Genomic DNA, 24,608 nt, shown 5'->3' with positions numbered 1-24,608 from the left:
TAACAAAAATTAGAAATGAAAAAGGCGATATTACAACTGATTCATCTGAAATACAAGGAATCATTCGAGACTACTATAAACAACTATACGCCAACAAATTTGAAAATCTGGAGGAAATGGATAAATTTCTGGACACACACAAGCTCCCAAAACTGAACCGTGAAGACGTAGAAAATTTGAACAGACCAATAACAATAAAGGAGATTGAAGCTGTTATCAGAAGGCTCCCAACAAAGAAAAGCCCAGGACCAGATGGATTCACAGCAGAATTTTACCAAACATTCAAAGAGGAATTGACACCGATTCTTTACAAACTATTCCAAAAGATTGAAACGGACGCAAATCTCCCAAACTCATTCTATGAAGCAAACATCATCCTGATACCAAAACCAGGTAAAGATATAACCAAAAAAGAAAACTACAGGCCGATATCCTTGATGAATATAGATGCAAAAATCCTCACTAAAATACTAGCAAACAGAATACAGCAACACATACGAAAAATTATTCATCACGATCAAGTGGGATTCATCCCAGGGATGCAAGGTTGGTTCAACATACGCAAATCAATAAATGTGATACACCATATTAATAAACTCAAACACAAGGACCATATGATCATCTCTATAGATGCTGAAAAAGCATTTGATAAAGTTCAGCACTCATTCATGACAAAGACCCTCTATAAGTTAGGTATAGAGGGAAAGTATCTCAACATAATTAAAGCCATATATGCCAAACCCACTGCCAATATCATCCTGAATGGGGAAAAGCTGAAAGCTTTTCCTTTAAGAACAGGAACTAGACAAGGATGCCCACTCTCACCACTCCTATTCAACATAGTGTTGGAAGTACTAGCCAGAGCAATCAGAGAAGAGAAGGAAATAAAGGGCATCCAGATTGGAAAAGATGAAGTCAAACTGTCCCTGTTTGCAGATGACATGATCCTATATATCGAACAGCCTAAAACCTCTACAAAAAAACTCTTGGAATTGATAAATGATTTCAGCACAGTAGCAGGATACAAAATCAACACACATAAATCAGTAGCATTTCTTTTCTCCAATAGTGAACATGAAGAAGGAGAAATCAAGAAAGCCTGCCCATTTACAATAGCCACCAAAAAAATAAAATACTTAGGAATTGAGTTAACCAAGGAGGTGAAAAATCTCTATAATGAGAACTACAAACCACTGCTGAGAGAAATTAGAGAGGATACAAGAAGATGGAAAGATATTCCATGCTCTTGGATTGGAAGAATCAACATAGTGAAAATGTCCATACTACCCAAAGTGATATACAAATTCAATGCAATCCCCATCAAAATTCCAAAGACATTTTTCTCAGAAATGGAAAAAACTATTCAGACATTTATATGGAACAATAAAAGACCACGAATAGCCAAAGCAATGCTCAGCAAAAAAAATAAAGCTGGAGGCATAACACTACCTGACTTTAAGCTATACTACAAAGCTATAATAACCAAAACAGTATGGTACTGGCATAAAAACAGACACACTGACCAATGGAATAGAATAGAGAATCCAGAAATCAACCCACACACTTACTGCCATCTGATCTTTGACAAAGGCACCAAGCCTATTCACTGGGGAAGGGGCTGCCTCTTCAGCAAGTGGTGCTGGGATAACTGGATATCGATATGCAGGAGAATGAAACTAGATCCATACCTCTCACCGTATACTAAAATCAACTCAAAATGGATTAAGGATTTAAATATACACCCTGAGACAATAAAACTTCTTAAAGAAAACATAGGGGAAACACTTCAGGAAATAGGACTGGGCACAGACTTCATGAATACGACCCCAAAAGCACGGGCAACCAAAGGAAAAATAAACAAATGGGATTATATCAAACTAAAAAGCTTCTGCACAGCAAAAGAAACAATTAAAAGAGTTAAAAGACAACCAACAGAGTGGGAGAAAATATTTGCAAAATATACATCTGACAAAGGATTAATATCCAGAATATATAAGGAACTCAAACAACTTTACAAGAAGAAAACAAGCAACCCAATTAAAAAATGGGCAAAAGAGCTAAGTAGGCATTTCTCTAAGGAAGATATCCAAATGGCCAACAGACATATGAAAAAATGCTCAACATCACTCAGCATCCGGGAAATGCAAATCAAAACCACATTGAGATACCATCTAACCCCAGTTAGGATGGCTAAAATCCAAAAGACTATGAACGATAAATGCTGGCGAGGCTGCGGAGAAAAAGGAACTCTCATACATTGTTGGTGGGACTGCAAAATGGTGCAGCCTCTATGGAAAATGGTATGGAGGTTCCTTAAACAATTGCAGATAGATCTACCATACGATCCAGCCATCCCACTGTTGGGAATATACCCAGAGGAATGGAAATCATCAAGTCGAAGGTATACCTGTTCCCCAATGTTCATCGCAGCACTCTTTACAATAGCCAAGAGTTGGAACCAGCCCAAATGCCCATCATCAGATGAGTGGATACGGAAAATGTGGTACATCTACACAATGGAATACTACTCGGCTATAAAAACGAATGAAATACTGCCATTTGCAACAACATGGATGGACCTCGAGAGAATTATATTAAGTGAAACAAGTCAGGCACAGAAAGAGAAATACCACATGTTCTCACTTATTGGTGGGAGCTAAAAATTAATATATAAATTCACACACACACATACACACATACACACACAAACCGGGGGGGGGGGGAAGAAGATATAACAACCACAATTATTTGAAGTTGATACAACAAACAAACAGAAAGGACATTGTTGGGGGGGAGGGGGGGAGGGAGAAAGGAGTGAGGTTTTGGTGATGGGGAGCATTAATCAGCTACAATGTATATCGACAAAATAAAATTTATAAATTAAAAAAAATAAAAAATAAAAAAAAAAAAAAAAAGGAGACTACATCTTATTCAACATCCATTACTATTATTTTAGATAAAATTCTAGCAAGAATATTTACTTGGTATATCAATCTACAGCAGGTCAAAACTCACAAGTGAAATGTGGAGACGGGGAAATTAATAGCTGTAGGTCTAGTGAAGGCAGCGATAAATGATAGCTACAAAGATACAATACAGATTAAAAAAAGAAGCAAATATTCTAAAAGTGTAGTAATCTGGAATCATTTCGTTTTAAAGGGAAGTAACCATAATAATGCCTCAGTCACTTAAACTCTTCACATTTTATTACAGACTTGAACAGTAATTAATATTCAAAATGATGACCTTGAGTCATCAAGATAAGGAAACATATCCTATATGTTCTGTTTAAGAGGTATAGAAGTACAATCTATTTTTCAGGATTATTATTCAACATGCTTAAAATGTTTAAGTGAGTCATTTCAGCTTAAAATGAGAAAGGCTGTGAGTTTCTAAAAATTTTATTTATGTGTAATCTCATTTCCTATAATTTTATATAAACATAATTTTCTCATATTGACCTTTAAAAAACTCTTTTATCTTTGGGTATATAACCATTTGAAAGCCTGCTATAAAGTCTGGGATAGAATGTTCCGTCAAATTTATTTCAGGTAAGATTTTTACTCTGTTTTCACACAAGCTAATTTGTTTGGTTGAACATTCACAACAACAATTTTCTGAGACTTGAAAAAGGGGTTTATGGAGAAAGGCTGACGCGGAGCCTGGGTCGGGGGTTGTGCATTTGACTTCTTCATCCAGAATCTACCAACAGAGAGCTGGGTAGATAAAGATCATTTTCTGATGACCGGTTATAGTCATCCTCACAAATATAGTTGCAGTTATAAAGTTTTCCTCATGTACTCTCTCTTCAAAATAAAAATAAAAGCCACTGGAGAGATAAATTGATACGAAAGTATTTGTACTGCACATTCTATTTCAGGACTAACTGAACAGCTTGATTTCACTAAATAGGAATTGAGTGTAGGAGACTGAGAGGAAGGAGATTGGAAGCTTGATTACTAAAGGTTGTAATAACCAAAGGGAGCATTTTTGGAGGGAAATGATCATTATATTAGGGTTTAAAAAATTAATAAAATGAGATTTCACAGGGAAAAAGAAGAATTATGTTGTGTTTGAGTATTGTGATAAATACTCAGAAGTAAGAATGGGCAGTATGTGTTGAGAAACAGAGTTTGGTGACATGTTAGAGGAAGTTTAGCCAAGATGTAGATGTCTTAGTACTTCTATGGGCAATAGGGACCCAAAGGGGTTGGTGACATGAAAGAGTGGGAGTATGGCAGAGTGAAAAGGACATAGGTTCCTGAGTCAGAAAAACTGGAGTTAAAATCTTAAGTCTTGCATGTACTAGTTCCCAAGCATGTGGCAAAAATACTTGGCCTCCCTGAACTTGAGTTTAATTGCAAGTAAATGGAAATAATAATATCCGTCTTACAAGGCAGGTATCAAGCATAAGTGCCTGGTAAAAACAGATACTCTAAAAATAATGATATCAATTAAGTAATATTTGAAAAACATTTCTTTATTGGCAGTAGGCTAGATTAGGATGAAAAAAAGACAGAAGAGATCGATGCCACTGAAGTAAAACAGGTGTGGGAAGGTGCTGGCTGAGAAAAGGTTTCAATTCAGGGTTATATTGGGAAGTAAGAATCATTAAGATTTAAGGAAAAAAAGCTATAAACAAACAATTGGTTGCTATGGTGACAGCAAGCCTCACATCCATCCAGCACCCTAAATGCAGCCTGCTTTCCACATTTTCTTGGTGTTAAGAAAACAGATGGTTTCCTTCACCCCGTTCAAAGAAGGATATATGACAGATTGAATGAGCTTCTTCATCAAGTGACTAGTCCTTCATCTACCTGCTCACAAAATGAAGCTACAGTGAAATGCAGATCCAGAGTGGCTCTGTTGGGGTGGCGTTGGTGGTACAGTGGTGGGCACAGCTGCCTTCTACAGGGGTCTACTGGATTCAAACTACTGCAAAATTTTTATTTCTCCCCGACCCACATTTCTCACTCACCTGAGAAAATTGTGGAATTTCACCTTGAGCAATCCAGTTTTCCTCACTGGACCTCAGTTTCCTTGGTAAATCAGGAGGGTGTTAAAAGAGATAAACTAATTTATTTTCCAGCTGTAAAATTTTGTAATTTTAAGCACTGGTAAAAAATGAGGGCTAAATAGCACATACAAGGGTACTTCAAAAAGTTCTTAAAGGAATGAAATGAAAAGATAATATGAATCTTTCCATGAACTGTTTGAAGACTCCTCACATAGTTCGGGCATGTTCAAGAAAGTCTCAATAGGCCCTCTCAGGCATTGTTTGCTACAGTGCTTGGCAAAGCCTTACTGCAAAGACCGCAGAGGAACAATTGGTGCTAATAGCTCAATTTCAAGGTCAAAAACAAGTGTTATAAAAACCAGCTGTCACTTAAATTTCCAGACAATGTGGCAGATGAAGAAAGATCCAATTCTCAAGGCAGGGAGTATCAGGATTGATCTAGCTGGGGATTCATGAGGAAAGACCATACAGGTTAACCAATGTGCAATGGCATTTATATTGTCCTCTGTCTGTGCTAAATATCTCAAGGGGATTCTCTGATACGTGTTAGACACATAGGGCTTACAGTATAAAGTCCAAACTCCTCGACATATTGCATGTGGCCCCTCTGGTCCCTAATGTTTTTCCTACCTTCATCTTACAAATTTCTTGTTATGCTCCCACAACCTCAAAACTGTACACTCCAGCTATTTCATATGCTTTGTCAGTCTTTAAACATTCATTCATTAGCATGCTCATGTTTATTGGGAGCATCTAAAATGCCAGGCATTCTTCTAATTAGGAGAACATTATAGACCAAGACAAAAATTTTCTCCTCACAGGGCTTATATGTGATTTTGAACAAGTTACTTAACCTTGCAGAATATCACACAATTAATTAAGGGACAAGCTGGAATGTGAACACAGGCCTACATCATTTTAAAGCATATCTTTTTTTTTTTTCTTTTTGATCCAATGTTGTAAGTGCTTTTCAGAGGGATTCTTGGGTTTTAATTATAGGAACAGTGATGAAAGGTACTCGATTCTTCCCATGAGAATGTAGGAAGACTTCAGAAGTGAATGACAATTAATCTGAACCTTAAAGAATAAGTAAAGGCAGAAATGAAAACAGAGGAAATGGCACATAAAGAGGCTGTGAGGTGAAGCTTGACGTGTCCATTAATGACTAGAAGGTCAAATAGAAAGCACTGGCTCTGGTAATGACAGAGTACAATTTGAATGGCAATACAGTGACCTTATTCTAAATGGCCCCTCCTCAGGAATACTTAATCAAATCGCCTCTGATTTTCTCTGCAGTCAGGACGAGATCCATTTTTTTGGATAATAATTGCAACCCTGGAGGGTTGCAACCCCTCCAGGGTTGCAATTAGATTTAAAAGGGATAATATATAAAGATAATATATGTCATGGGTCCAGTTTGCAGCTCAACGCATAGTAGATGCTCAGAAAAAATACTATTTTTTTCTTGTTCATAACAATTTTTCTGGGCTCAATGATTGGCATAAGGTTGAAGCTCAATAAAAAGCTTATTGAATAAATAGATGAAAAAAATTATAAAAGCATCAGACCAGTCATGACTTCAGTTGCAACAGGGGCATCTACTATTTGAAGGAGTGAAGACTGCTCAGTAACCAGAGAACAAATGAACAAAGACACTTTTTAGGGTGTGTGGCCTTTGTGAGTGAAATCTCCTAGGATTGTGCAAGGGCTTGTCCATGTAGGAGGGTACTTAAAAAAGTTCATGGAAAGGTTCATAGTATCTTCCAATTCTATTTCCTACAAGCTTTGTGAAGTACCCTCGTATGATGGCCCTGAGAATACAATAAATTAATATTCATAACTGTCTTGAGTTATTAAAGATACATGTAAGGTTTTAGAGCTACAGTTAGAGCAATTTTATCCTCTAAATATCTTATCTTTATTAGATAAGACTAATAAACTTAACTATTAGTTTTATTGAGCCTTAATTCTCTATAGATTTCTCAGGTCTAGTGTGATCTGGTATTATGTCTGTGATAATTCTATAGGGCATTGAAATTTCAGAATCAAATGTATCCCTAAGATCTATAAATTGCTTTTTTTTTATTTGCACATCTGGCGCTCTCCCCCAACCAGCCAGCACAAGCAGTCTAGTGACTCTTGATGGCAAATGAAGAGGAGGAGAAAGCTGTTGGATAGAGCACAATTAGGAAATGTAATTAACATTGTAACCCTTCTCCTGTTTCTAGCTCACTTCCCCCTTTTCTTTCAAAGAGTCACAATTTTCACAGAGCACTTCCTCCCAGTTCTGTTTCCTTCTCCTAGTGATTCTGATTAAACCAGATTTCATCCTGTTCAATAGGGGTGAGGGAGGGAATGGGAAAAGAAGACCTCTGTCACAAAAGCTAGTTAGATTCCTGGGTTTTCACATCACATTTTCATTATTTCATTCGTTATCCATCATCTCCACTTAAACACAGGGAAAATGCTCACCAAGTGCCCCTTAGCAGGACCTCCTTGTAATTCTGCCCCCAAGGAAGTAATTCATTTGGTATTGGCACATAATCTTAAGCATTATGCTTGGCCATAACACAAAGTTCAGGTGAAACTTGGCTGAAGTCAGGGCAGAAACATGGCAGTGTTAGAGACGGGATAATCACAAACCCCTTTGGGCCTTAAATGATTAATAGTAACAGCCCATAGTTACTATTGCCAGGGATGCTGTCTAGGAGTGCCCATGTTTCTGCTCCATAGGGGATCCATTTTCAGTTCCCAATCCAAACAGGAAATAATTTTGCCTGTCAAAATGGTTGAGCTCTTATCCTAACATAGCCATCAACTTAAGTTACCAGGAGCCATAAAGTGCTCAGTTTACAGAGACAGAGCTGAGGCCTTAAAACAACCTTTCCTTAACTTAAGAAATTGAGTCTCATAACAACTGGTGTAATAAGGGTGTTGAAGCAAAGAAATGAGAGCCTAATGTAGATACTGGGACAAGAGCAAATTCGGACATAAAAAGAGGATACAAACTTGATTAGAACTTTTCCCTTCATCACACTGGTTGAGAAATACCATAAGCTTCTCAGTGAAAGGAACTGCAGACTTAGAAACTTGTGCAATAAACTGTACAGAGCTCTGTGTAAAGTGTTTGATGCTTTTAAATACCTTTCCAAAGTCTTAATTAAAGGAATCCCTCTAAATACTGCTGTATGTAGACACCTACTGTATGAAATTGGCTTCATTATTTTGGAGTTTAAGTTGATTTACATGGTTCTAATTCTTCCCCTCAAAGTTTATTCTCACATAGGAGCCAGAGATCATATTAATTCTAAGCGAGACCATTCTCACTTCTGAACAAAAACCATTATATGGTCTTATATGCCACTTAAAATAAAACCCAAAGCTCTTTCCATGGCTTAAAGGCTCTAGATGATCTGACCCTCAGCTATCTCTCTGATTTTATCTGCTGTCACTATCATCTGAGAGTCCTTATCTGAGCATGCTATGTGGGGTCTCCCCACCACAGTGCCACTTACTACCCCTTATCCTGTCTCGTGTTTCATATAACACTTGCCTTCATCAGACATATTATATATTTCCTTCATTACTACCTGTCTTCCTTTTCTAGGAAGCAGGCCTTTAGAGAACAGGGGCATTTTATGTTTTAAGATACCTAGAAGAGTGTTTGGTAAACAGGAAAACTAAATAAAAGTTTGTTGAGCTGATGGTGTAAGATCCTTATATATACTAGTTTAACTAGATTATAAATTAGGACACTTGTAGTCTGCTTGGTATGATAACAGCCTTTTAGGCATAATTTTCTGTTTTCAGTTATCTAAGCTCTTCTGCAGACAGGTATTCGATAAGGGCCAGCATCCCTTTACCTACTATGGATGGGGGGGAGATTACGCATAGAGTATTTAAAAATCTAAAATCACTGCAAAACCATGAAAAAAATATTCAGTCAGTAAGGTCTCCTGTTTAGTGAATTAACTTTGTAGGACTTAATGCCATACATGACATGGCATGTCATAGGCTTATAATATTGTCATATTTTATTTCATTTCAAGATTTAGGAGAAGAGTTAAGACATAAGTATCTCTCATTCACTTTTAAAAATATGAGGGAGATACATTAAAATATTAGGGTATGAACTTTAAGTCATGAAAGGAAGTAGGATATTAGTACTGAGTAGATAACAAGAAGCTGTTTTCTTTCTGTGCAAGATTATAGCATGTCGGGAATAACTGATAGTCAGAAACTTTAAATTTTATAAGATTTCACATTTATTATCTCATTTTATTTTAGAAATATTCCTGTGGGGTGGATAGTACTATAAATCTCTTTGTGTGGATGAGGAAACAAGATCAAAAATTGTCAGCAACTTATTCAAAGTGATACAGCCAGAAGGCAGCCACACTAGGATTCTAATAAAAATCCACTTATTTCCTGTACTTTTCTGCTTCATGCTGGCTTTCCCCAATAGAAATGGTACCTTAAATTTTAATAGCCAGAAAAACAGACTTAAAATTTTTTTTCATGGTCTTAGATTTCCAAGCAGGCAGATAAAGTACTGTATTTCTTTGAAAAAAAAAAAAATGTTTAGAACAACTGCATATTCTTTTCATTATATAAGAACATGTTAAAATAACTAAAAATTAAACTGATTAAATGCAAGAGAGAAATAGAACTACTTTAACTAAACAGTATCTTTAGAACTTCACTACATTCCTAAAACTTGCAACAGATCCAGGTATGTTGTTAGAACACCATGGTGCTGAAAAGTTTCTCTTTATCTCCTACAACATTCAAGCATTAAAATACACGAAGACATAAATGATGCAATTAAATTATACTCAAACATAAATGTTTTACTAATTGCACCTAAGGGAGAAAAATTGCCTAGAAATTTCCTGAAATAACAATGACTCCAACTGCTCTTTTAAATAAGGCAAAGAGAAATATTGCTTAGTTCTTCATGCATTTCAATCCAAGTTTTACAAGATAGATTTGACAGATGATTATAAGTTTTAAATGCCTTATACATATATTTTTATCACAAGTGTTACATCACAAATTTCTTTAATCCAAACTATATTTGTATTTAGATATTTCAATTCTGTAAGGCAGAAGTTGAACTTCCAGAAAGAAAATTCAATTTAGTATACCCCAAGTATGGTAAAACTCTAACATAATTCAGTGGAAACAAATGAACTGAGTTAATTAAAGATTTAAAATCTAGTTCTGGCTCTTGCACTTAATCACTTGTGTGAATTTAAATGATTTTCTTAATGTCCCTGGACTTTCACTTTCTAAACTATAAAATGAAATAATTAAACTTGAATTCTCTACCAAATCTGAAATAACGATTATTTGATCTAAACATGAGACTTCTCAAAATCCTAATCAGAACATACCCATGAAACTTAAAGGTAATATAGAAAGACCTTTGACCTAATACAAGTCTTATGCACTTTCCCCTGAGAACAAGATCTCAGTTCATTACTTAAGACTTACTGATTTTATTTATATACAGTCTTACCAACTTTCATATTTTATTATTTGACCTAAAAGCTGTAAGGAATGCAGGGAACATTTATACTTATAATAGAGATGAAGTAGTGAAATATAATAGTAATGGACTGCAATAAAAATCTGCTTTTTAAGTTTATCATAGTAATGAATGGTCACAAAAATCATCCCTATTAAAAAAAGGTTAGTTTACATTCAGTATATCCTACTTAAAAAGCAGGACATGTACAGAATTTTATAAGTATTTCTACTTTAGATTTCTTAAGTAAGAAACTGGGAACATATAAACATATAAAATTAACTAAGAGTTATCTTTCCAGACTATTCTAAATAAATGATGTATGTCCCTGTCTGAAATCTTTAAGAGGCAAAAATTCTGACTTTTTCAATTGCAACAAAATATGAAATTTTCACATTGAAGGAGTTCCTTTAAAGTTGTCTGTGCAATAAAGTAAAAGTAGAGGGTTTAGCAATGCTCATTGCTCTTCCACACTTTCTGGGGTTGAAGGCCTTGTTTTATCATCAAGACTTTACAGGGATAATTTGGTTTCTACTGAAGTAATGGACATGCAGATCCTCTCAGATACGCAGCATGGTTGATGAAGGTTACAGGAAATTAACCTGTTTGCAATTAGGAATCATTTTCTTTCTTTAGGGTGTTGGTCAGGGATCCAGCAGGAAGCAGAAGGAACACACAAATTAGAGTAATTCCAGTGGGCTTAATAAAGGGACTATTCACAGGGATGTAAAAGAGAGTAGGAAAACACAAGAGATAGTGCCATACCCTGGAGCTGGGAACATAGAGGCCATAAGACTACTAAGACTGTAAAATCAAGGAAGGGGACACTTACCTGGATTGTAAGAAAATTCAGGAAATTGGAAGGAATTAATAAGGAAATTGGAAGGGAAGTGGTAAGAAGAAAGGACACTTTGAGAGAAACTGTACCCTCATGTGAAGGACACAGCCAGCCTGAGTCTTTTTCATAGGAGAAAGACCTGAACAGACAATGCATAGGATACATATTCCAATGTCACTCTCCTCCTGTCCTGACGTCTCTGGTCTGAGGGCAGAGACTCTTGCCTCAGAGGGCAGAGTCTGTGAACCACACAGGCCAGCCTTTTGAGGCACAAGACAGGGTGGAAAACAGTGGACAGTGAATCTAAAGAACAGATCAGAGATATTCAGCATCTTCAGTTCCTGAGGTTTCATAAGACGCACTTTGGTAAGTGCATGTAGCAGTCTGGTGAGAGGACGAAGAGGAGGAAGTGCCCAGTGGAAAGGCAAGAGAGCCAAGTCAAGCTTCTCCCAAGGAAGAGATGTCTACGCTGAATCTAAGGTTTCACCAGGCAGAAATAGGGAGGCAGGACATTTTAGGCAGGAGGCCTCAGCCAATGACAAGACTAGAAGGCCTGTGAAACCTACTGCTTTAAGTGAGGTGAAACTAATACAGATAAATCATATTCAGAGTGGTGGAAAAGAATAAGGAAAGTTAGAAATACTCCAGTTCACATAGAATAGGTATAATGGGAAATTGGAAGGGCATAGAAAGGATAGGCAGTGGAACAATTAGAATGCTCAGGACGGGGATACCCCGAGTGGGAGTAAAGAGAAACTGAGTCAGGTGCCAAAATTCTAAATGAATGTGAGAAAAATAATTGGGAGACCATGTCCAGGTCTCCAGATGAAGGACAGGTTAGATGGCATTATGATTCTATGCATCATTAGAAAAAATTGCGTCTACCCACTGAATCCATACTGTAACCAAAGAGATTTAAATATCTCTGACTCAAAACTTTCTGAGTTGAATAGAAAAATATGCCAGCTGAAATTATCCCTTATCAGAATAATAGGATATACTATTTTTAGCATCAAGGTCTTTATTCCTATTTAATATGTAAGCTTCATCAACAACAACCAAAACCTACCACAAAATGTATCCTGATGATACTACTTGTTGGTGGCTAGCATATATCGAGAATTTGCAAATGCCTGACTCTGTTCTAATCACTTATGTTATTTAGTTCTCACAACAAACTACAGGTCACCTTCTTGTAATCATCATTTTACAGATAATATGATTCAGACTTAGAGAGATTTAGGAACTTGCTCAAAGCCATACACAGGAAGTAACACAGTGCAAACGCAAAGCCATGTTGGTTTGTTCCAGAGCCTTAAGTGCTGTACTGATTAGGCTAGATGGCAATTATAATCTTTACAAGCAGAACCGTGTAGAAATGTAAGTGGGAAATTATGTAGATGCAATGAATTTAGGCAAAAAAAAAAAAAAAAAGAAAAGAAAAAGAACAACCAGATCATTTTGGTTTTTAAATGATTCCAAATATTTTGACTATAATATGGTTGGTAGCCATTCCTTATGTAGTTATTAGCCATTCCTTATGTAGTTATCTTAGCTACCCATTTTTAAATGACACCCTGTCAATGAATCACAATATCCTACTGTGCTTATCCAACAATTCTATGTTTATCTAAAAAGTATGACATTAATGTTAAATTAAGTTTAAAACTGATGGTAAATTGAAACAAATTCAAGTTTCAGATTTGCATTAATTGTGATTTTTTGTTTTGTGAAACAGAACTCTGTAATCAATATTACGGGAAGCTAATGTTTAAACTGCTAATAAAAGGCTAATATAATCGTTGTTGTAGGCTATTTTACAGCCAATTTACCAGCATTCTTTCCCATGAAATGCAAAGACAGTCAAAATAGACTGATCAGACAATGAAACCTTGTTCTTTAAATGTACATAGATGAGATCTAACTTAAAAAAATAATACATTAAACTATGATGATTTATCGAATATTAAATATTCATGAGACATGGTTCCTTTTGACAGAATGCCTGAATTGGGGCAGGTGTTAAGGCCAAGAAGAATCATACTCTGGACACTCACACCGTCTTGTGATCATGATAGACTCTACTATTTTAAACTTATATTCAATTTTATATTGCAAGTTAAATGCTTCCTATCAATTCTTACAAAATGACTGAAAGACCTTATATATGAGTTCATGGAATTTACTTGCATCATTTGAATTAATCAATAATCAGTTACTGGCGGCCTACTGGCAAACACGTAATCTGTGACACTCAGGCCAGGTTTAATGCAGAGATGAAACAGAAAACTAGGAATGCTCAGAGAGGAGCAAATGTGTGTTCATCATACCAATCTGCAGGCCTATGGCTACAATGCTGCCCGCTACACTTGGGGAGAGGTAGTGAGACAGGTAGCCCCTGAGCAGAAAGGTCTGCTGCCTACTGCCCAGCCTTCCACTTATAATGAGACTGGAATTTTATCACTCTTTAAAATGTTATTGGGTAACACATTACTCCATAGTTAACAAACTTTAGAAGAGAATTCATTGATAACAAAATGCAAAAAAACATATAGTGTTATTCTGATCCTGTGAAAGATCCAGGACAATTTGGGGTTAGAATTAAAAATGTCACTAGAAATAAGAAAACGAATTAAAAAAAATTTTTTAACAATTAAAAAAAATTAGTAATACATAATAAAATACACTACTTCAAGCCAAAGCTCGGCAGGTACATTTAGTACTCTGAATGATTGGTACAATGAACACCACAGTTCCTTTGTATTTGTCATGTCAAGGCCTACTCTTTTAACAATACTTGACAGATGCTTAGTTAGAAGATAATAGACTCAAATGTTTTACAGCTATAAATGGGGTCGATATGGTATGCACACTCACCTTCCTTTCTTGTGAAAATTTTTAAGGGTCTAGAACATAGTTGGTGCTGCAAAGATGTTCATTGAATAGAGAAGTAAATAAACAAATATGTAAAATGAAGTTGGTTCTGTTCAAAGAAAAGGTAATCTTTTCCTCATCTACCTATACTTTCAATGATTTCTTGAGTATGCATACAAAAACTACATTCAAATATTCAAAGTACATTAGTTTTTATAGTGATTAACTTTTTGAAAAGCATGTTATATACACGTTTTGTAAAACATGTTATATACACGTTTTAAACATAAAATATATATAAAGCGATACGTTGCAAATCATTCCTTTTCTATATTCATTCATCTAGTTTCTACCACTTTTGCCAATATGTAATTACTATTATTAAATTTTTGTCTTTACATAGACTTTTTTGATATATATAACTGAATATGCCTATATATTTCTTCTTTCCATTTCAGAAATAGCATAGGATACATACTGTTCTTCAATGTGATTTTTTCCTACCTTGAGATATTTCTAAGTTAGTACAAGATGTGATCGGCTTGTTATATTTGTGATATACATTAGGATGATCCCTAAAGTGAAAATTAATTTTTTCACAGAATAAAGACATGCTTTTATTGCTTTCTTTCCCATTCAATCTCAAATTTAAAAAAGAAAAATTGCTAATTCCTGATAAAATATTAATCCTTCTTATATAGACCTTTATTAGTAATGATATTATGAATGCAAAATATGTGACTCTTATTTCAACCTGACAGAATTTTTGTGAAGAAATTTAAAATGTTCTTGGTTTATTTTACATAAGAATGTATGCCATACACTGGATATTTAAAAATACTTTTTGTCTACAGAAAGTAGCTAATGTTAACAAAATATAAGCCTATACTTATTGATTTGTAATCAATAGGGTACATCATTGCATTGTTTTCCCTCTGGTAGTGGTGGATTTGTACTTACATTCTACCCTTGACCTTATATGATAATTTGTTAAGTTGTTTATTCAACAAGTATTTATTGACTAACCATGAAGCACTCATAATTGCTGTAAGGGATACAAGAGATGTATGACATGATTTCTGCCTTCCAGAAGCTCAGAGGCAGGTGGCGGACATAAGACAAATATTTTAAGAGGTTTAAATAACTGCAACAGACAATGCTTCATTAGCAAATATTAGCCCCTTTCCATTCCCCTGGCCACCGGCCCCAATCAGGCTTAATTTCATCTCATCTAGACTGCCGTGTTAGATTCTTCCCTAGCCCCCTACATTCATAATCCCCCACTCCTATCCACTGTACACACTGAGTTGCCATGTGAGATGACAGCCCCAGTAATTGCACTCTCCTGATAAAAACAAAGTAAATATAGCGCCCCCCCCCCCCCCCCCCCGGCATTAAAGGTCCTCCTGATTGTAGGACAGGAGGACCTCCTGATTAAATATAACATTCGAGTTTGGGTTCCCTTTAGACTTTTCTTCATCTCATATTTATATTCGACATTTTTTCCCTGAAAAAATTCTACAGTTTTAATTTATTTCCTTTTCCTCATGCTGTTTTCTCTTCCAGAAGCATTCAGCTTCTCTTCTCAGAATTCTATAATCATCCAAAGGTGATCTTAAATACTATTTTGATATGGAATATAATCTGTACCACAAAGTGTGTACGTGTGTGCATGTGTGTGTGTAAGCAAGACCGCTTGTAGACAAGTCTAGATGCAGAGGCTATAGGAAAAGTTTATATGGTAATCTACACTCTGGCATATACTTTAATTCTTCGTTTACTTGTCTCCCCTGTTAGACTGAAATCCTTGACTAAAACTAGAATTACTAGTCTTTTTTTCCACTTTGGAACTAAATATAAACTTTGTACATAGAAAGTTCTCAGTAAATATTTATGCAATCAAATTAAAGTTATTTGAATCAAATGCTGTAGAAAAAAAATCAATTTCATGAAATAAACTATCCTAGGAAGGTTTTCTTGAATAAGGCCTTAGACATGCCTTTGGATATATGGAAAAAAAAATACGATGGAGACACTATGGTGAAAATTTGTTGAAATGAGACACTTAAGTCAATTAAAAACAAAATCACAAAAAGCAGCAAATCTGATTTTTATAGAGTTCTATATTCAATTGAAAGATATAATTGGGGTGAAGAAGGAAAGAGAGCCATGGTATTTCCATCAATATGATAGTAAAGCAGGACTCAATGACACTAACAAGAATCATTAAATAAAAATATACCAAATTTTCAGCTTTTCAAACTGATAAAATGTTTTTGGTCTGCTAAATTTTGGACTAAATTAAGTTGGAAATTTTCAGTTATATGAAGTCACTCTTTAAAAACTCATAATTGATTATTTCAAATAAGAATCTTCTAAGAATTCTTATAATTATAATAAATTATAGAAGTCACAATTATAAGAATTATAAAATTATATAAGATTACAAGAGTATTTATATTTGTCATCAGTGTCTCCTAATATAATGATAGCTAGTCTTTTAACTTAAATATTTGTTTTATCTTTTATATAATCTCTTTTATATCTATGTCTGCACAGTTGGATCACCTTGGCAGTTTTCTATAGGGCTTGGATGAATAAGACCATATACTAAATTTCCTCTTATTTCCTTTTTTCTTCCTTCTTTTTAGAAAATTCTGTAATTCCTGTATTAAATTACTTAAGATTAAAGATGTGTGAATAGGAAAAGAAAGTTTCTGAAGCAAATTTTAACCCACATGTTTTCCTTTTTATCAATAATAAAATATACAATTGCTTAATTATTTTTCAGAAGCTGAATATTTAATTAAATATTTACACTAACTGTAAAGATGATACTAGTGTATACTATAAACTTTTGCCAAATCCTCTAGAAATTTAGGTTTCATTACCATGTTCCCAGAAAAAAATAATCCATAAGCAGCATCTTGAACAGTGTATGGCTCAATGTTCCATTTAAAGGGAAATATCATTTTTCTAGAATAACTTAATAATAAATTTTATTTTCTGCCTACTTTGTTTCATGTTAAGAATACTGAAAAGAAAATGTATACAGGAGTGGAAGGCATATATAGGCACCCCCAAAGATGGTCACATCCTACTTCCCGGAATCTATGAATATGTTACTTACATGGCAAAAGGGACTTTGCAGATGTGATTAAGATTAGGGACCTTCAGATGGGGGACTTTTTTAGGTTACCCACGTGGGCCCAAACTAAGGTAAAGAATGCTTGTGGCCTTTAGAAGCTGGAAAAGGAAAGGAAATAGATTTCCGTAAGAGCCTCCAGAAAGAAACACCTTGATTTTATTTAGTTCAGCAAGACCCATCTTGGACTTCTAATAGAATCGTATGATGTTTGTGTTAAAACACTAAATTTGTGGTAATTTTTACAGCAAAAATAGAAAATACACCAGGCATATGGGAGAGTTGAAAATAAAATTAAAGAATTTATTAAATGTTTACTAAAAACTAAAGTTTCTATAAGAAATTCCCACTTTTTTCTAAGGACCAGTTTGGAATACAAAAATCTACAAATATATACATATAAAAAAATCCACTGCCAATCTCTTAGAAAATTGTACTAATTTTTAGACTTCATTTGCAGATTACTTACCTCTGAACCTGAATATATGAACAGAACATGCTTCAAAACAGTTTTTTATACAAATGAATTTATTGTATCCCCATTACGTAGAGCATCCCAAACACATAGCAGGCACTTGGTAAATATTTGCTGAGTGAATAAAGAAGTAATAATGTAAGACGTAATAATGTAATAATGTAAGTAATAATGTGAGAATGAATAAAGAAGTAGTAATGTAAGAGGAATTGAGAGAAATAACCTAGCAATGAATTACTACATGCATCTGTAGAATTCTAAAAGGTGTCATATTTTTAAAAACAGTAAAAATCATTGCCAACCATATTTTCCCTGTAGTAATATAAGTAATAAAGTGAAAACCAACATCAAATCAAAAGAGCTCCAATGTGTCTTTGAAATATGATCCAGTTTCAACCTTTCTTCTTTGTTCCCTAGTAGATATCACAATAGAGACCATGAAATAAAAACTCAACAACGGAAAATATTGTGATGATGAAATACAACATGAAACTGGTGGTATAAATTTTTGAGTTAACTTATCCACATAATTTATAATAACAATATAATCACACCAAATACTGATTGAAATTAGAATATTGATAAGAAAAAATTACGAAAGAAGTTACTTTGAATAAAAAAAATTTCTTTTTCATTTAATAATCCCTTGTCTCTATTTAAATGTTCAACATTTAAAGTTTGTAAATTTTGATAAAACTTAAACAAAAGGTGGTAAATACATAAAGACAACCAGATGGTGAAGAATTAAATGCTCCCATTTAAAAACTAATGAATCTATATAATTTAACAATCTAACCTAAGAGACCAGTTCTCTAATTTCACTTCTATAATTCTATCCTGGACAAACAGTCTTGAATGAAAAACAGATTTATAAAAAAACCACAATATTTTTTTTTTTCTTTTTTGTGACTGGTAAGGGGATCGCAATCCTTGGCTTGGCGTCGTTGGCACCGTGCTCAGCCAGTGAGCGCACCAGCCATCCCTACATAGGATCCGAACCCGCAGCGGGAGTGCCGCTGCGCTCCCAGCGCCGCACTCTCCCGAGTGAGCCACGGGGTCGACCTCACAATAATTTTTAGTATAACAATACTTATGCTTAACTTATGCCTAACGTAAATGTCTAACAATAAGAAGATGATTAGGTAAATGGTTCATACATTTAAACATCATGCAGTAAAACTAAAGCATAGCATGAAAGAAAATCAGGGTGAAAAATTTTAAACAGTATTATCTTAATTATTTTAAAACTTGAATCACAAAAAATTGGAAAGCAACATGCTAAAATATATACAATTGGTAGTACTGTGGATTCTTTTAATTTTATGCTATGTGTTTTTACTCTGTTGTCCAAATTTCCAATACTGAAGTTGATATTATTTTATAATCAGATAAAGCATTTTTTAATGAAAAAGTTCTAATGTAAATAATTTTTTTCTTGATCATTCAGCATTTCATATATTATGACTGTATGTACTCCATGAAAGCTTCTGAAGTAATGGGTTGCTTTAGTTCAATCCATGGACTTTTCCAAATAGCATCAAAGTACATTTTAGGTTTGGTTTGAGGAACAATATCATCTTAAATAATGAAAGTTAATATTAACTATGAGGAAATTGGGTGCTGGGGATAGGTCAGATAATTTACCAGACAAAAGGCCTACTATTTTTGGTAATTTCCCAGAGCTGGTTTCTATAATAATGTTATCTATATAGTGTTAGGTGCTCGAGCTATTATTATTATATAATCACTTCCTATCTTTGCAGGTTCTTGGGACATAAATTCCATAACTCTGTAAACTTTATTCCAATAATTTGGGTAATAATTAGTATTGTACATCACTGTAGGTCAAATAAAAACAATGTATTGGTGAAATTACTACTTACTGTGGTAGCACAATGAATATCTTTCCATATTGTGGCTTCCCTGGAGAGATCAGTGACTTCAAACAAATTATCAAGAATCACTTCCCCAATCATGTCATGTCTAGAAAATCTGTCAAAATCATACAGACTGAAATGTAGTTTTCGGTTGCTTAGTTGATCATATGCTACAGGAAATAGAAAAGTTTCATCAAATAGAGGATTTAAAGTTTTTCTGTGCACACGGGTCTGAAATTTCTTTTTCCTATCTGGAAGGAGATACATCTTCACGTAAGGGTCTGAAGTTCCTGTGAAGTCTTTAGCAGGGAGATCTAAGGCCTTGATAATTTTAACAACTAGAAGTTCATTTTCATAATCATACTGGAGGGTAAAGTTAAGTTTCCCACATGTTTTGACATCTTCTTTCCTGTTGCCCTCAGAGTCAACTGATTTTTGTTTGTAGAGCTCTGGTTTTATCCTCCCAATGCTGGTTGTTGTTTCTCCTCTTTGTAAAACAGGTTCTGCTCCCATGCTAAAATCAACACTGGAAACCTGCATTTGCCTTGGTAGATGTCTCCTGAAGGAATTGTGGCTGTACACACACACATACACACAAAATCATTTAGGTAGATCATTTTGATAACAATGTTATACAGTGGCATATAAATTCTCCCCCACCCCCAGAATAATGAAAAGATAACTATATCTATAACTGTATCAATATGGACAGATGGACACACACACACACAAGCCTAGGACTACTTCTGAACAAACAGAATTGCAATATTGAAAGAAAAAGTGTCCTAAAATTCTAGAAACCCATGAAACACACAAATGTACATTTTTATGAGCTTTCAGAATTTTGTACTCTCAATCTTAAGCACATAATTAAAGATACAGAAAAACAAGACTACCAACAAAGTTCAGTATTCCGCAGAAAATTGAGTGTTATCAATTATCTGAGTATGTAAGCATTATATAGACAAAAATCATTCAGATGGCTGATTTCTTTCCATCTGAATATTTAGGTCTCATGAATTTCATGTTTTAGTAACTACAGCATTAAAACAAAAAACATATGATAAGCCCACATATTCTTATAATGTGTTAATTATATCTAATAATTAAGATAACTAGATGAATATTTACTTTAAAAGGAATATATAGTGTGACAGCCAAAATGAGTACATTTTCCTTTTTCAACATAGAGTGGGCAACAAGCTCTAAAGACAAAAAAAAAAAAAAAAAGTAAAATTTTAGAATTTAGGGGCAACATAACAGAGTTTTTAAAATTCAAACTGAATTTCCTGTAGCCACTGTTACTATTCATCTAGCCAACATTTCTAGAATATTAAATATATAGGCTTACCAATGTCTTCTGAATATGACTTGCATTAAGATCTGCTTCTCTTCTGCTTCCGCAATGACTCCTAGCAGGAGCTATGGCAACCTAACTGTCTCCTCAAGGCTTAGTCCCAGGTCTTTGTTCTTATCCCCAGTCTGTCCATCAGACTAATCATCAGTTCTTGGACTATAATTATTGTCATGAATATGATGGTTCTTCAGGTTATGTCCCAGCTACATAAACTTCATGTCCCAAATCTACAAATCTCCAAGGAAGATTTCTACACAGATGTCCTAATTTCACCTCAAACTCAGGCAAACTCATCATTTCTGCCTTTTCCTCTCAAACCTGTTTTCTCTCTCTCTCACAATCTCTGACAATAACGCGAGCATTTTTATCAGTCACTCATGCTTGGAAACATACAGTATGCTTTGAATCACCTTCCTCTTTTCCATGGGATTTAACTCAATTTTTAAAATCCAGTTGAGGTTTCCTTGGAAACATCTTGTATAACTGTCCATTCCATTCCATTTCCATTGCTGCTCAGCTCAGCCCTTCATCACTGTATACTTTGCTTTTTGTAGTAGCCTTCACCTGGCCTTTCCTCTTCCAGCTCCTCCCTCCTTCAGCACACTGTCAGGGAACCCACTCCAAAATCTTTTACTCACTTCTGCTTTCTTCTGTCTCAGGTCTATACCTTTTATAGCACTAAATAATACTGAGGACTTTGCTCAATTAATATTTATCCATTGATGTACACATAAAAATTGTTTTCTTAAAGTGGAATAAAAAAATTAGTGAACACCCAGAAGTGAGGTACCTAGGCACAAGGCCACTTGAGAAGTAGTCAGAGGAGACGAGAATGTTGAACCTAGAAAGGAGAAGAAGCATGCTAGCTTTCTTCTAATGGCTGAAGGACTGTCATGATGAAATAAGTATTTATGGAATTTATAAGTACCCAGACTTCAGCTTAATAGAAGGGAAAATTAAAAAATATCTAGAGCTATCCAACATGGTATAATAATAAACTTCCCCAAACTGGAAGTGTAAGGCAAAGGTTAGATCTTGAAGGAAAAGACTTCTGCCTTAGTGAAATGCTAGACCGTTAAGTGTTTTCTACCCTAAGTTTCCGTGATTCTTTGTCATTCTATTGTTCTTTGATAATTTTAAGGATCTAAAATTCACAATACATATAATGTGTATTAAGAAAGTGAAATTTGTTAAAATCAGAATTATAAGAAACCTGAGGGTTTTGTCAAGTTCATTCTCTTATATTTAATTAGTTTATTTTCTATAACTGGACTAAAATATGGAACAATTACTCAAACAACACAATAAAAAATGCTTAGAGCTTTACTGAAATTAATTCAACCACTCTATATAGTCCCCTTTTACATGGAAAAGAAAGACAAGCCAAAATGGGCTGTAAGAGTGTCAGCAACCTAATGCTGTATTATTCACAGATTTCTCAAAAACATTTTTTAAAGGATCTATATAGTTCAGTACATACATTGCAAATTAAGATAAGGACTGAGACTGGTAAAGTGGTGAAACAGTGCCACAGGTGTAAACACAGCAGCTTTTTGGAAAGATCTCTTCCTCAACATTCTGCTTAGCCTCACAATGGGCACGAAAGGCTTTTAGTGTGCTGTCATGGAGAATTATACGGAAGAAAAGAGAATGCATTAGGAAAAAAATGATATTCCAGTATCAGATTAGTGTTAAAGAATATCAAGAATTAGAAAGGAAAAAAAAATCTAATGGCAATGTGGGATGAAATGGAAGAATAATAAGAGACAAGAAAAAAATAAGGAAATATACACTATAACATTTTCACCATAAAAAATTAAAGTGTGCCCTTGCTTGTCTGGTTTTGCCAGTGAAAGCTCACATAATGAGTGCTTACGATGTGGCAGGTTCAGGCGTAAAGTCTTTATTGACTCATTCAATCCTCATGTAAACCTATGAGGTACCGACTATTACGTTCCCTAGTTTACAAATGAGGGCACTGAGGGAACAGCGGTAAGTACCTTATTCAAAGTTACACAACCAGGCAGGTGTTAAAATTAAAATTTGACTGATGGAGTCTGGGTCTAGTGGCCACACCCTTGACCATCATGTTATACTGTCATATTCATGGTTATCCCAATTGATTAAATTATTTCAAAACTTAATCGTTCTACTAAGTAACCATATAAAATATTAGAAATTTATTTATATATGCTTCTATATAACTTTTTCCACTTAAACATTATAGATAACAGAATTATGTAATCCACTAAGAGTCAAAGTTTACTTGGTTAAAATAGCTTGAGATATGTTTTTAGAGAAGTTTTTAACTTTTTTGACTAGTTACCAAGAATTGAAAGAAAGCAAGAATGTTTAATTTGTAAGTAAAATTATGATTAGATATTAGGTACAAATTTCTTATTGAGTTTATAGTTATGGTACATTTTATAAGAAATTACATATAGTTTGAAAATAGTAGCAAAGTAAAATTTGTAAGGCAATTTATGCTATATCACATGTTAAAAAATGACTGATTAGTTAAAATTTCACTATAATAGAAAAACTATTTCTATACGGAGAAACATACTAGGACTATTTTATCTCAGGTCAGGGAATTAGCTCCTAATTAAAACTAAGCTGAATTTAAGACACAATATTTTAGGTTCTAAGCGTGTATATATGTAAAAGTCTTTATTAACTTAAATCTTGAAGTGATCTGCTTCCTCAGATCTATCCCATTTTAACGCATGAGGCATGCCATGAAACATATTTTTACCCTAAATCCACCCCAGATATAAAAGACCAGGAAATTAAATTAGGGTCAGGGGAAGGTCAGAGAGAATTTATAAATATAAAAAGAATTCAAAAAGGAATAAAGGTAGTAAATGGGTTGTGAAGTATTAAAGGGGTCTAGTAAAAACCAGTTTATATATTCAATGTTCCTAAAATATTTAGGATATTTTATTGAATAAATAATCAAATACTCCTACTAAAATCACTTTTACTTATGCAACAATCTTTTGATGTTTGTGAGCAAAAACTCCCAAGAAGTTAATTTCTTATTTTTTATAGATTTATTCCATAATTTCACACTCACTTTGCTTTTCGATATAATAAAACTTTAATCTTTTATCCTCCACCCCAAATCAGTAACTTCTTCTTTATGCCTCTGAATATAATTTGTGGAGCTGTAAAGCCCCTTCTAACAGGAATAAAAGAGTAGTAACGTTTTTGTTCTAGTAAGCCAGTGTCCTAATTATAGGGTAAACGGTGCATATTCTAAGTCACAGTTTAGCGAGTCAGTTAAGAAAAGCTTTAATTATTGCAATGTTAAACTATTGCCATGACAACATAGATCTTTTTTTTCTTCTTGTCCTTTTTTCCCCCTCTTTTAGAATGACAGTGATTAGTGCACATATAATCTCACACAAATATCCAACCAAAGTTCAAGCCATTTGACAGCTAATCATCCCGTTCTTATCCTTCAAATCTAAGAGGGCATCACCCAAGTACTCT

The 24,608-nt window shown here is 34.4% G+C and overlaps 1 protein-coding gene across 1 annotated transcript in view; it reads right to left on the bottom strand.

Moving 5' to 3' along the window:
* Positions 1-24,608, bottom strand: part of SYT10 (synaptotagmin 10) — a 66,069-nt gene that overhangs the window by 15,878 nt on the left and 25,583 nt on the right. Inside the window, exon 3 of the mRNA XM_063075965.1 lies at positions 19,763-20,330. Within this exon, the coding sequence (XP_062932035.1) occupies positions 19,763-20,330 (568 nt within the window). The remainder of the gene's footprint in view (positions 1-19,762; positions 20,331-24,608) is intronic.

Source organism: Cynocephalus volans, chromosome 12 (assembly GCF_027409185.1).
Source record: "Cynocephalus volans isolate mCynVol1 chromosome 12, mCynVol1.pri, whole genome shotgun sequence".
NCBI classification, from domain to species: Eukaryota; Metazoa; Chordata; class Mammalia; order Dermoptera; family Cynocephalidae; genus Cynocephalus; species Cynocephalus volans.
The sequence above is the reverse complement of the archived record's forward strand: the minus strand, read 5'-3'. Positions and strand labels throughout refer to the sequence as shown.